The sequence below is a fragment of the Coccinella septempunctata genome, chromosome 8, assembly GCF_907165205.1.
Source record: "Coccinella septempunctata chromosome 8, icCocSept1.1, whole genome shotgun sequence".
Classification (NCBI taxonomy): domain Eukaryota; kingdom Metazoa; phylum Arthropoda; class Insecta; order Coleoptera; family Coccinellidae; genus Coccinella; species Coccinella septempunctata.
The window spans coordinates 25,579,584-25,591,398 of NC_058196.1; the positions used below are offsets into that span (position 1 = coordinate 25,579,584).

Here is an 11,815-nt window from a genome sequence, read left to right on the forward strand (position 1 = left end):
AATATTTTTGTGTGACGTTTATGTATGCGTGTGCACCAGGATACAATAAAATATGTTTTTTTTTAATAGTTCTTTGTTTATGGTTGATTAAAAGACTTTTAACTTTGAAAAAAATATTTATTTGAGTAAAGTAAAACAAAGTAAATCAAACAAACAAAAATAGTTAAGAAAGTATTCTGTACTTAATCGTTGGATAAGTTTTCAATCTAAGCAGCTCCAATTCAGTCTGCAGCAGAAGTATGGTCTGGTGGTTTTCTTGTATTTTCCGGATCATCTTACTTCTTTTAGCCATCGACTGCATTCTGAAAAATGTTAGTTCTTCGATTTATTTGTAGAAATGTGTAATGCAAGCATGAATAGTAGTATGACCATCTTTCTGATCATCCCGAATATGCTCTGGATAGCTTCGCATTGAAATTTGAGGTGGGTAAAAAAGAATATAAATGATTCTGGGAGAAACTAAGAAAAAAGACCCTCACCTCTTGTCAGTTTGCTTCTTAGCTTCAACGTCCAGTTCCCAATCCTTATCCAACTTGCACTCGCACACGTCCACGTTAATATCACGGATTTGTGCATCAAGTTTCCTGCTGTCCTCTCGAAGAACATTGATCATTTTCTTCAGCTTGCCCACGGCCACCTTCTTCTCCGTCAGGATAATCTCGTAGGAGTTTTTCAGTAGTTCCAACCCTACCTCGAAAGGTAGGCTCTTCTCCTTACCCTTGAGGTATACCTGCATCTCTTTGGTCACCTTAAAGAAGACACTTTAGTGCATGCAGTAATTAAAACGCCAGGTGCGAAACTTACTTTCAAATGGTTGATGTCGTTCAGTTCTTCGTTGAGGTCCTCGATGTGCATCCTCAGTTTTTTGTGGGTCCACTCCATTTTCATGATCTCCCTGTGGAAAGTCATGGTATGGCGCATGGTGTTGAGTTTGATCCTTCCATTTTCCTGTGAATCAAATACTAATAATTCCTCGCATAATTCATGTCTTTGCAAGCATGTTCGGTACTCACCAGAATAAGAGTGTTGATGTCTTCCACCTCTTTTCGTGATATTAGAATGGCATCTTGAAAGTCGCTTATATTTCCGTGCATCGGAACCTCCACAAAGCCCTGCTTGAGCACGATCTGCATCTGCACATTCTTCAGCCTCTTCAGACGATCTGTGCGTACTTGTGCCAAATCGGCCATAGAACGCACATTGACTTCTTTCTTCTGATAGAGTCTTTTCTGGAGGATAGCTACGGTCGCTTCGGCTTCAGTCAGGGCTAGGGAAGCGCTTTTCAGCTGAAATGGGTCAGTTAGACATCTAGACGTTCCTTAAACACCAGATGATTTTCAGTAGGTAACTCAAATATCTTACCTTTATCTCGTGCTCTATCCTCAACCTTCTATGCTTGCATATCACGGCGTATGCCTCTTCGTCCACAGTTGGTGGTACTCCAACAAAATGGTCTAGGTTATCTAAAGCGTTGAGATACTCTATACATTCGTCGAGAAGGGTAGGAGGCCTGTCTTTTGTTATTACTGCCCTGGCTAAGGCTTGGAGCATGGTGGATGACATTATGTTCTTGTAAGTGACTTTGGGTCGACGCCTGCGAAAAAAACTCTAGTAGGTAATAAGGGGAAGTTACCTAGAAAGGAGCAGTCAAATCTGCTCAATCAAAAATTGAAGATCAACGAATACCAGGATTTTAAAATGGAAAAGGCTATATTGTACCAATAAACGAAATGATGACTTACTTCAACAGCTTGACGGATGCTTCTTGGATGACTTGGTTGAATTCGGACATGTCTTTCTTCAGATTTTTATCTAGGAATTTCTCCCTGTTTTGAATGGCCTCTATAGAATTGCGACATTCCATGACGGACTCTTGGAGCGAATTGATCAGGTTGTCCACACTCCGAATGAGTTCCTCATTGCCAACCATTATCTTCCTGGAAATGAATTCATAGCACAGATATAAGAGATACTATGGGCATTACTCGTTGCAATAACTGAATTTTATTCCTACATGATTACTAAAACAGTGGTATCTTACTTGAGTTCCAACTCTTTCTCCGCATACGCCATCAGATCCAGAAGCTTCAGTCTCTCCTTGCAAAGTATCAGCACCTCCTGTATTATAGCCTCGTCCACTTTGATCCTGAGATGAAGGAGTTCGTTCATCCTGCTGTCGAATTTCCTCACGGATTCCCTTATTTGGGATGTGATCCTCGTGTACTCTTGATCCAGGATGTTCTTGTACCTTTCCCTCTCGCTGTTCAGAAATTTGACCTTCTCCTCGTAGTCCTTGACGGCCCTCAGATCGTCCTCGTTGAACTCCTCCGGTTGTTTCTCGATCTAAAAAAAGGTTTTTCCACCAAATTCAGTGTACCACGAAATCTGGGATCAGCACCTTATTCCACATATTGGAAAAATAGTTATAGAATAAGTTTACGTACCATGCATTTTGGCAAAGGCACGTCTTTCTTCAGTTCATCCTCCCACCGGACTTCCAGCACTCCGTTCATCATGGCCATCAGCGCCCTCTCTCTGAAATCGTCTGCGAGCAACAGAAGCCTTATTCTTTCTGCTTCGGCAGCTTTCGCGTCTAGAATGGCCTGCTCGCTAGGCGAAATATAGGGAGGAATCGGAACCTAGAAGATGTTGAGGCGTTTTTATTATATTTAGGTGTTGGTGCATTTCGCAATTGAACTTCAGGAATAATCTTTCTGTTAAACTATAGGTGTTTTCCCCCCAGATGAGAGCTCTAGCGAAATCGGCTGTTGAGGTGACTCGCCTGAAAAGATTCTTTTGGTATCACTAACATGCGCCTAGGGGTAGAAACAAGATCGTTCACCTACCTACCTACCCTATCGCAATTAAACAAATTTTAGACATGAGCAACCACCCCTGACTTGATTTGGTACTGTCAGAACCAAACTATAGAACCGCCAAATTGTACTATATGTGTATTAAGCACAAAATTCTCCTCAAAAAAGTAGATCAGCAAGTCTTACAGTGTTGTGTGTACGAGAAGACACCTCCTAATAAATTCGATGACCAGATATATATTCAGTAGTTACCTGAGAGTCCTGGATAGTGACCAATGTCTCAATGTTCTCGAAGGCTGTCCAAACAGGATCCGTGATACATATGTAGATCTGCTCCGTTGAGAAATAGTTGATCTCGTCAACTATGTAACGCAATCTTTGATTCTTCTCCTTGATTTGTCCCATTTCTCTCGTTTTCTGCTGCATGAGGTTCTCGAATTCCTTGTTGAAGTACTCTCTCAATTTCACTGTGTCGTTCTGGCAATAACAAACATGAGATGTAATCTATCAACTCGATCTGAATGTGGAGGGTGATGTAACTCACATTGGTTACTGCTGATATCAGCTGGAGCTGATAAAATGTTTGAGTTTCTAATTGGTTATACTTATAGGGCGAGATCTCGATAAAATTTTGTGCAGTAGATCCAGCCATTGCTATGATTGTCTCCTTGTCCACAGTTACGGATTCGACTTCTTCTTCTAAATCTTCAATCTGCTTTTTCTTCACAACTGGTACTTGAGGAGGTTGATCCAGAAAATGCTTCCGCTCACTTAAAAGACATAAGAGTTTGAAAAGAAGGTTATAAAGCCATAGCTAATGCAAGCAAATGGAAAATACTGACCATCAAATGACGAAACAACCATCCTTGTATAGGCTTTCTGGAAAAAATATATCAAGACTCACGTTTGTGTCATGGGCTTCCAAGGCGTAAACGTATCGTTCTCGTTCACGAACCTCTCCAGCTTCAACTGCTCCATGATCCAGTTCAGCTCCTCCATCTTCTTTCCCTCAGGTGGCAACAAGGAATAACTCTCAACGTTCAACGAAGATCCCAACCCCAAAATCTTCCTCTTCTGGACCGCCATCGTGTTGTAGCACAGATTCTTTATGTTGTCGCACACCCTGTATATAGCAGCCACATACTTCTTGATGTACTGTTCCGTGTCCTTGCACTCCACCCTGTTTTTCTCTTTGATCTCGTCGAAGTACTTTGTGTCCAGGTTGAACTCGACCAGGTCGAGTTTCTCGTTTTCTGGACCTTCCAGGTTCTGATTGAGGAGCGCTCGAAGCTTGTTCCTGATCTCGTTGTATTCCACGTAGATGGCCGCCTTTTCCTCCTGAAAGGCTTTTCTCTCGTGTTCCGTTCTTCTCATCTTGTCGACCTCCAGCCAGGTGTAGTCCCTCATTGTGGCTAGAGAAAGAGTCTCTATTTGTTTCTTCAAAAAGTGTTACGTATACCTAAAACTACTGTATTCTTCCAGGTGCCAGGGTGTCCAACGGTCTTCAAACTATCCGATAAGGATGAAAAAATGAAAGCATAAAATGAAAGAATCGTGTCAATGTGAAATGGACACCTTGTTTCACTCATCAGTCGCTGCAACGTTGATAAAACGTTAACAAACGTTGTTCGTTGTTCCTACTTGGTTTTGAATGGTTCAGCGAATGAAAATCTCTCATTTTTCTTATAACTCACGTCCTGGATCGAATCCTTTGGTTTTCCTCTGAAACAGCAAGGCGTATCTGTTGGAATTCAGCAATTTGATTAGGTCTTCTTGCATCCCGTAATCCGGTTCGTTGTTGATGAGGTTGGTACAAGCTACAATGTTGTCGTTGCCCAAACTAACGATGTACTTTCCCAAAGGATCTATGTACGCTTTTTTGACACCACCATTTCTCCTGTAAAGTTTCGGTTAAGGTTGGACGAAGGTATGCAATAGGTATAACTCTATACCTGTGGTGTGGAAGTGCATGCCCAATCACCTTTCCCATATCAGCTGTTCTGGCAATGATGAAGCCATCGTAAGACCATGTAACAGCATGATATTTGTCGATGTAGAAGCCGTTTCTGCGTACTTGATGACCGGTCTCGAAAGTATTGAGTATTCGGATCATATTGTCCTAAAATCACATATCACTTTGATTCTTCTAAAATTACGAATGGAATAAAAAATAATTTGCCTTCTCACAAACTGATATGTTGAGAAACTTCGAAATGAATTTTGTTGACCATGAAACACATTATTACATCATGATACAATAGGTACTACACCACATTATGTCAAATCTGCAGCGCCTACTTGATGTTTTGAGATGCTAAAGGTCATGGAGCAGTTGAAATCAACCTGTTAGAAGCTGGGTTCTTCAAAGAAAAATTGAGATTTGTCATCAACACAGTTGTTCACTAGGGGTATCAGTCTCTTCAGAGAGTTAATACTTTTATGCAGCCTAAAGTATATACAGGACATTGATTGTCGTACTCCCAATTGGTCATACCTTTTAAAGTGAACAATAAGCATCTCGTCGACTATAGAATGTCTGGAATCAGAAATGGTGTGGAAAAATATTGAGTATCGCTACCATACAGAACGAAGTTTGTCTAATACAGGTTCTCTTAGGTCATATATTTCTTGTATTTTTGTCGCCTTTTTTAACTTAGTTTTATCCTATTCGATTTATATATTTTATATTGTTTTAGTGAAGGTGGGAAAATTTTGGAGGGAGCTGACAATAAGATTCACTCCAGTACCAACGTAAATTCGTTTTTTTTATACTCACCCCTCTCCTAGTTTCCACCTCTTCGATATACTTCGAGTTGAAGGGCATAACATAAAACACCCTGTCCCTGTTGATCTTGGCGGTGCTCAGAATCCTCGAATACTCCTTCGTTTGGTCCGGAAAGTGGTACTCTTTAACGTTGATCTGGTGGTTGTCCATTATGCAGTACCGTATCACCTTGTTACCCTTGATGTACTCGTTAGACGTCACCGGTATGACGAACAACCTGTAGCAGTTGGTCGACGGCACCAGCATGTAATCCGCCACCTGGAGACTGGTGGAGACGGTAGCCACCACTTGGATGTGACCTCCGGGTATTCCTTCCAGGACGAAAAATTCCCCCACCGCTATGTCGGCCGCCACCATGACTCTGCCGAACTCGCTGAAATAGACACTGGATATCTGGTTGGTGGTGAGATTGAAGTGCGCCATGGTAGCGAGCTTGCTGGAGTCGTAAATGGAGAGAAGTTCCAGTATGCCGTTTATGTAGCCTATGCCGATGTAGGGGAATTCGGGATTGCCGGCTATGGTTAGGGCTGTGCCCATCAGATCGTACTTGCTCACCTGGAAAAAGATAATGTTGACTACTTGGAACATAGATACAAGGAATGGAAAATAAACATTTGTTGTTGTCCAAAGACTGGAATGAGATAGTTGAATCTGACGTCGTTGTCACGTCAATCTTGTAACTGTTAGAAGTTAATCTTATCTGAAGTCCCTTTGGCAGGTGGCCAAAAAACTACATTTTTCTCTTATTCCGCCTACTTCGGTAAAGATTAATGACTACTCACCACCTCCCCGGTAGCAATTTCGACAACACTGACCATATTACCCTGCGATAGGAGGCAGACATATTGACCGACCGGATAGACCATACAGATGTTATGGAACTCTGTCTCGTTGGCCTTGATGAACTCGTACTTCTTGTTCTCAGGGTCTATCTTAACCAGGTAAGCTCTATCTGTAAGACCCACCAGAATGTCGTTCTTGTTGGATTTTACCTTTTCCACTACTTCGGAGGGCGTTAGCGAGTTGTAGAGGCTCCAAGTGTTGGTGGTCCTCCTGTAAAACTGACGTAGAAATAGAATAATGGTGACCAAAGTTTTTCTTTGCAAATAGAACAACCGCGGAAGAAACGTTTCTTCATCGTGCTTCTCAACGTATATTCAGTAAGAAGTGAAAAACGTTATATTAACGTTGAATACGAAACTGCTTAGCAACTAGAACCAGTATGAAACTTATTGAGCCATTTCGTTCCCAGTGCATTGAATGATTCAGGGTTTGCAAGGGTTATTTTTAAATTTATATGATCGATCTTACCCGAATTTCTGTGTTAGGGCCGGTTATAACGAAATCACCCTTCCACATCGTGAAGGAGGGTAATTTACTCCCCATTTTATTGTGCGTGATGATCTTCTCTAGAATGTATTCGGAATTTATCTGGAATAAAAAAATTTTGATGATTTTTCAGTTTCTAAAATTCTCCGAGGAGATCTCTGCATCTACGGATGCATAAGACATAAAGTTTTCCGCATAACACATAATGAAAATGTTAGCAGTAACATTTACTACTTACAAAAACTGTGTTTACAGGAAAAGTAGGGTTTTGGTTCCTAAAAATTGCTAACAAACTGGAAATGGTGTCAAACGACAAAGGGCACAAATTTTTTGTCCAATGCACACTCCTCAGTAACAATTTTGCGAAAAAACCAAAAAAATTCCAATGTTTTTGGTGTCCAAAAGTTAAGCACTGGCAGAAACTTCACTTTCCAGCTTGTTAGCAAATTTTAGGACGCACTGGGCTACTCTGATACCTGGCATTATCTGTTCTGGAATTTGCCAGAAACGACAGGGGCGTATTTAGGGTCGATCGTAAAAATATGAATACACAGACGATATATATGTCGCTAGAAAGATCTCCACTTCTCAATCATCTTACAATATAGGCGGATCCATCGTTATCCAAGGCATAAAGCATTCCTTCCGGCGACCAATAGGACATCACCAATGGGGCTGGCTTCTCTTGTGGCATCTTCACTTTGTGATGGGTCATTATGCATTTTTTACCGCACATTAGAATATCCCAAATGTGCAGCTTAGCCGTCTTCAATCCAAGCTGGGAAATCCTCACAGGATTGACGGTATTGCATCTGAAAGTAGGTTTGGTAAACAATATCGAGATAAGATCCTCACCACATATCATTATAACTTGTTAGAGTCTGAAAAAGTAGACAAAACGTAGCTAAGGAAGTTTTTTTTTCTCCAAACAAAAATTCTACAACATATATAAAAAGATTTCAAGAGAGTTTGGCCTACTGAGAAGAGAGTATTCGAAATGTAGATGAAAGTTCACATTTCAACGACGTGGTCATGTCATATCTTCAGAAAACCGAAAGTGTCAAATCTCACAGCTATTTAATGGGATTCACTAGAGCTGTTTCTTTCAATTTGGTGTTGCAATAATTCTTACCTTATAATTTGTTTTTGTCGGTGGATGTGGCTTCGACTGCTCCCCAATTTTTCACCTCTTCTCCAATTCCATACCGTCAAATTGAAATAAGGCAAACTACCTAAAGAAACCAGCACTGAACATTCCGAAAATGCCATTGCAATGTAACCTTCCTTCGAACCCCCTGAGTAGAATGAGATATAAAGGGTGAGTAAAAAGTAACGCACTAAAAATGCTCGTACAGTTCCATTTTTATTTCAGTAAATAAATATCTGTATAAATAAACAAAAAAGTCTATGCATGTAAGCATAAAAATAAACATCTCTTGGTTTTTACCTACCTTCTAAAATCGATATAATCTCAAATTTTGGGTAACTCATCACGAAAATGCTTGGATTTCCACAGTTCTCGGCGAAACAAAAGAAATTCAAACTTCTATGTCCTGCGTAGTAACGTATGCCATCGCCACACATTGCGTTATTTGCTTTATAGAAGGAGTGCTCCTTTGTTACCATATTTATGAAATACAAATGGCAGCCAGCACCATAAAAGATAACTTCCTTGCCGATGAATTGCATAGTTGAGAGTCTTCCTATCATACACCATCTTGAAAAGTTTATATTGAAGAAAAAAATCAATTCAAACTTAGGTGATATAATAGCGTAAAATTAATAGAAAAGTATGTAGTACCCATTCTGGGACAGATATTGAATGATATGGAAATCACAACACCATGAAGCATAGGCAATTTTCCGACCAAAATAGTCAGAAAATTGTTTGAAAATTAAGGAAGGTTATTATTTTGCCTTCAAATGCCTCTATAACTTTCGAATTTTTAGCAAAAATGGTTTCAAACATTGAACTCATTGATGATGTTTTCACGGTCAAATGGAATTGCTGAAGTCAGAGCCTGCTCAAACAGATATAGAGACGACTGTGGCTTTATATAGCTTTACAATATAAAAAAGAAGAAATATAGGGAAATATTCTTCTTTAAGGTTGCAAATAAGCCTGTTAAGTGTTAAAATCCATCTGATGGTTTCGGAGTCATAGGCATATCAATATCAAGGATATGAATAGAGAATATAGATCGAACGCAATGGAAACTTAGTAACGAAAATTGTAAATTACCGTAGTACTACTTGTGCAAAATTCAGTACCAATAGAAAATATTAAATAATCTATATCTCTGGAACTATTTGACAAATGCCGCTCAAATTTTGCAGGAATCTTTATAACTTCATTCACATTCCAAGCATTGAACTAGAATACTTACTCTGTTGGATTTGAACTTCCGTCCTCCATTCTTCACTGTTAACTATTTGTACAAACAAACGTCAAGTCTGTCACAAACGATGCCAAGTGTTGCTATGTCGACCAAACTTGAAATTGATCAAATAAGCAGTAAGGGCTAAATTTTCAGCAACCATTCTTAAGAATGAAAAGAGGAAGAAACTGCCAGTTTGTTAGCTGGTTATTTTGATATGTTGAAGAAATGCTTTCATCTTGTATTCTTGTGAACGTATATTTATATACCAACAAATTTTTTCTTAACTAATAAAGTAATATTGAATTTCCATCCAAATATCTTATCCCATCTTTGTATACACTGCTACTTATATAATTCCGAAGGCATGTGTATGAGAAGACTTATTTGCTTGCCAGAAAATTCGAAGCAACCTTTATTGTTGTACTATTTATTACTGTAAAATGAAAATTAAAACACAAAAATCTGTGTATCTCACGAACTATTCTCCAGATGACTCAAAATTTGAAAATATTGTTGGAAAAATAATTGAAGCCAATCAGCAGTGGGTAAGTTCAGTACCTGGATGGTACTGAACTGCTGAAAAGCTTCTTACTCTTCGTCAAAGCGCTTTTCTCAACGAAGACACTTCAACTTTTTCATTCATTCGATTGAGTTTTATCAAATCAAATTCTATTGAAATTACCATCAAACGCATTAGGACGTGCATTTCAAATGAAGAAGTCAACATTATCTAACTGAACATTCGTGTCATGTCCTACATATCTCAGATTCATGCAAGAAATTGAAGGGGAAAACTGATATCGATTTCGGATAAATGGAAAATTAGAATCCCCCTAGGGAATTGGGATTGTTTGAATGATTTGTTAACCAAATTGAACATCAAAGTGATAAGGTCTATTAATATAAAAGAAGTAAGAAAATGGGAAAGCATAGACAAAGTAAAATATTCCTGGTAAAAGCAACTATTATGAAGTGGTGTGTTGTGTTTTGTATAGCTGCGAGCTTCAGTGGTGAGTATAATATTTCCTTTTATGAATTATAAAACTGGAGTTACTCCTTTTTGGTATCGTAAACCGGGTTGAGATTGATTAATTGGAACTTAATTCTTGTCATAATTCGAACAGTTTTCGATCATCTTAATCGGCTCAACATTTGCGGCCATCTTTAAAAATCAGAATTCAAAGAAAAATATTGCTTGCTCACACGTAAAGTGGAGTCGATCTTATTTGCCACATGCGAAACATTATATATTTTGGGAATCCATTCTGATTTTGCAGATTCATTTAGTTTTCTAACGTTCTTTGATCATATTTTTAGGAGGGTTCTGTGCAGATAGAGTCGTAGGAGGTTCAGATGCTGCTGATGGTGCATATCCTTATCAAGTTGCTTTAGAGATAAGAAACTCACTTTTCTGCGGAGGTTCAATCATAGACAACTCATGGATACTGACAGCAGCCCACTGCCTAGACAGGTACTACCATTGATTATTATATTTCGAACAAAAATAATTGTATTTAATGGGAAAATACTTGAACTGTAAAGTAAAGTTAAAAAAAAGTATATTCTTCAATTGATGATACATATATGAAATAAAATGAAAACGCCCATAATGGAGAAACTAAAAGCCAATAAATTTATTTACAGACTAACGCCAGAAAAAGTCAAAGTAGTTGCTGGAACATCAATTTTGAAAAATGGCACGGGACAAGAATTCGAAGTAGAAAGTTTGAAGATTCACGAAAACTACAACTCGAAAAACGTCACTAACGATATTGGATTAATAAAACTGAAGAAATCCATCGAATTCAATGATAAAATGAAGAGTATTCCATTGGCGGACAAGGAAACAAGAGGTGGAAGAAGATTAACTCTAACTGGATGGGGTAAAACTAGGGTAAGTATAATTTAAAAGCGAAAAGATAAATTTTTTCACCCTTTTTTAATCCTTAACAATAATTCAGTTCAGAGAAAAAGCTATACAATAACTAATCAATAGCATTTTTCAAAAACCCACAGTATCCTGGTGAAACAACAACTAAACTTCAGAAGATAGAGCTACTGTCAGTAAACGATTCTGATTGCGCTACAATTTACTCTGGCAGAGTAGATAAAAGAAACCTCTGCACGTTAGGTATACCTGGAAGAGGAGCCTGTCAGGTATAGTTATTACTTGGGAGTATTGTAATAATACCTACTACTTAACCTGTATTCAAGGGGGATTCCGGTGGTCCATTGGTTCTAGATGGCAAACAAGTTGGAGTGGTATCTTGGGGTATAGCATGTGCCAGAGGAATGCCTGATGTATTTACTGATGTCTACAGTTTCAAAGATTGGATTGAACAGAACATAAAGTCTGAAGTCTAAAATTTATGAGAAGTTTAACTTCAATATTTTATTTATTCACAAAATTTTAGCACACATATTTTTTGTCCAAAGAGAAACAAATAAGATAAAATAAGTACATCAAAAGTCCGATAATGACTCTAGAATGCATACATATCACA

The 11,815-nt window shown here is 38.7% G+C and overlaps 2 protein-coding genes across 2 annotated transcripts; one reads left to right on the forward strand and one right to left on the reverse strand.

Annotated features, from left to right (window-relative positions):
* Positions 1–105: 105 nt before the first annotated feature.
* On the reverse strand, positions 106–9,463 carry LOC123319352 (cilia- and flagella-associated protein 43). Its single transcript, XM_044906267.1, has 20 exons — positions 9,318–9,463; positions 8,382–8,647; positions 8,063–8,225; positions 7,532–7,742; positions 6,913–7,032; positions 6,384–6,662; positions 5,593–6,156; positions 4,769–4,935; positions 4,511–4,713; positions 3,721–4,228; positions 3,361–3,586; positions 3,069–3,293; positions 2,445–2,639; positions 2,042–2,343; positions 1,743–1,937; positions 1,363–1,594; positions 1,014–1,286; positions 805–948; positions 480–748; positions 106–302 (listed from the first exon to the last, which is right to left on the reverse strand). The coding sequence occupies exons 1-20, from the start codon at positions 9,344–9,346 to the stop codon at positions 164–166; spliced, it is 4,710 nt and encodes a 1,569-aa protein (XP_044762202.1). The 5' UTR covers positions 9,347–9,463; the 3' UTR covers positions 106–163.
* Positions 9,397–11,675, forward strand: LOC123318383 (chymotrypsin-1-like). The gene is made up of 5 exons (XM_044904992.1): positions 9,397–9,445; positions 10,629–10,782; positions 10,956–11,205; positions 11,328–11,468; positions 11,526–11,675. The coding sequence occupies exons 1-5, from the start codon at positions 9,397–9,399 to the stop codon at positions 11,673–11,675; spliced, it is 744 nt and encodes a 247-aa protein (XP_044760927.1).
* Positions 11,676–11,815: the final 140 nt, after the last annotated feature.

Bases quoted from the DNA above. Each gene is read 5' to 3' on its own strand.
- LOC123319352 (XM_044906267.1), bottom strand. From the start codon at position 9,346: ATGGAGGACGGAAGTTCAAATCCAACAGA. The intron at 3,294-3,360 runs GTGAGTTACATC...TGTTATTGCCAG, and splicing joins TGATATCAGCAGTAACCAAT to AACGACACAGTGAAATTGAG. The intron at 1,287-1,362 runs GTAAGATATTTG...GACCCATTTCAG, and splicing joins GGATAGAGCACGAGATAAAG to CTGAAAAGCGCTTCCCTAGC.
- LOC123318383 (XM_044904992.1), top strand. From the start codon at position 9,397: ATGCCAAGTGTTGCTATGTCGACCAAACTTGAAATTGATCAAATAAGC. The intron at 9,446-10,628 runs GTAAGGGCTAAA...TCATATTTTTAG, and splicing joins TGAAATTGATCAAATAAGCA to GAGGGTTCTGTGCAGATAGA. The intron at 11,469-11,525 runs GTATAGTTATTA...CCTGTATTCAAG, and splicing joins CTGGAAGAGGAGCCTGTCAG to GGGGATTCCGGTGGTCCATT.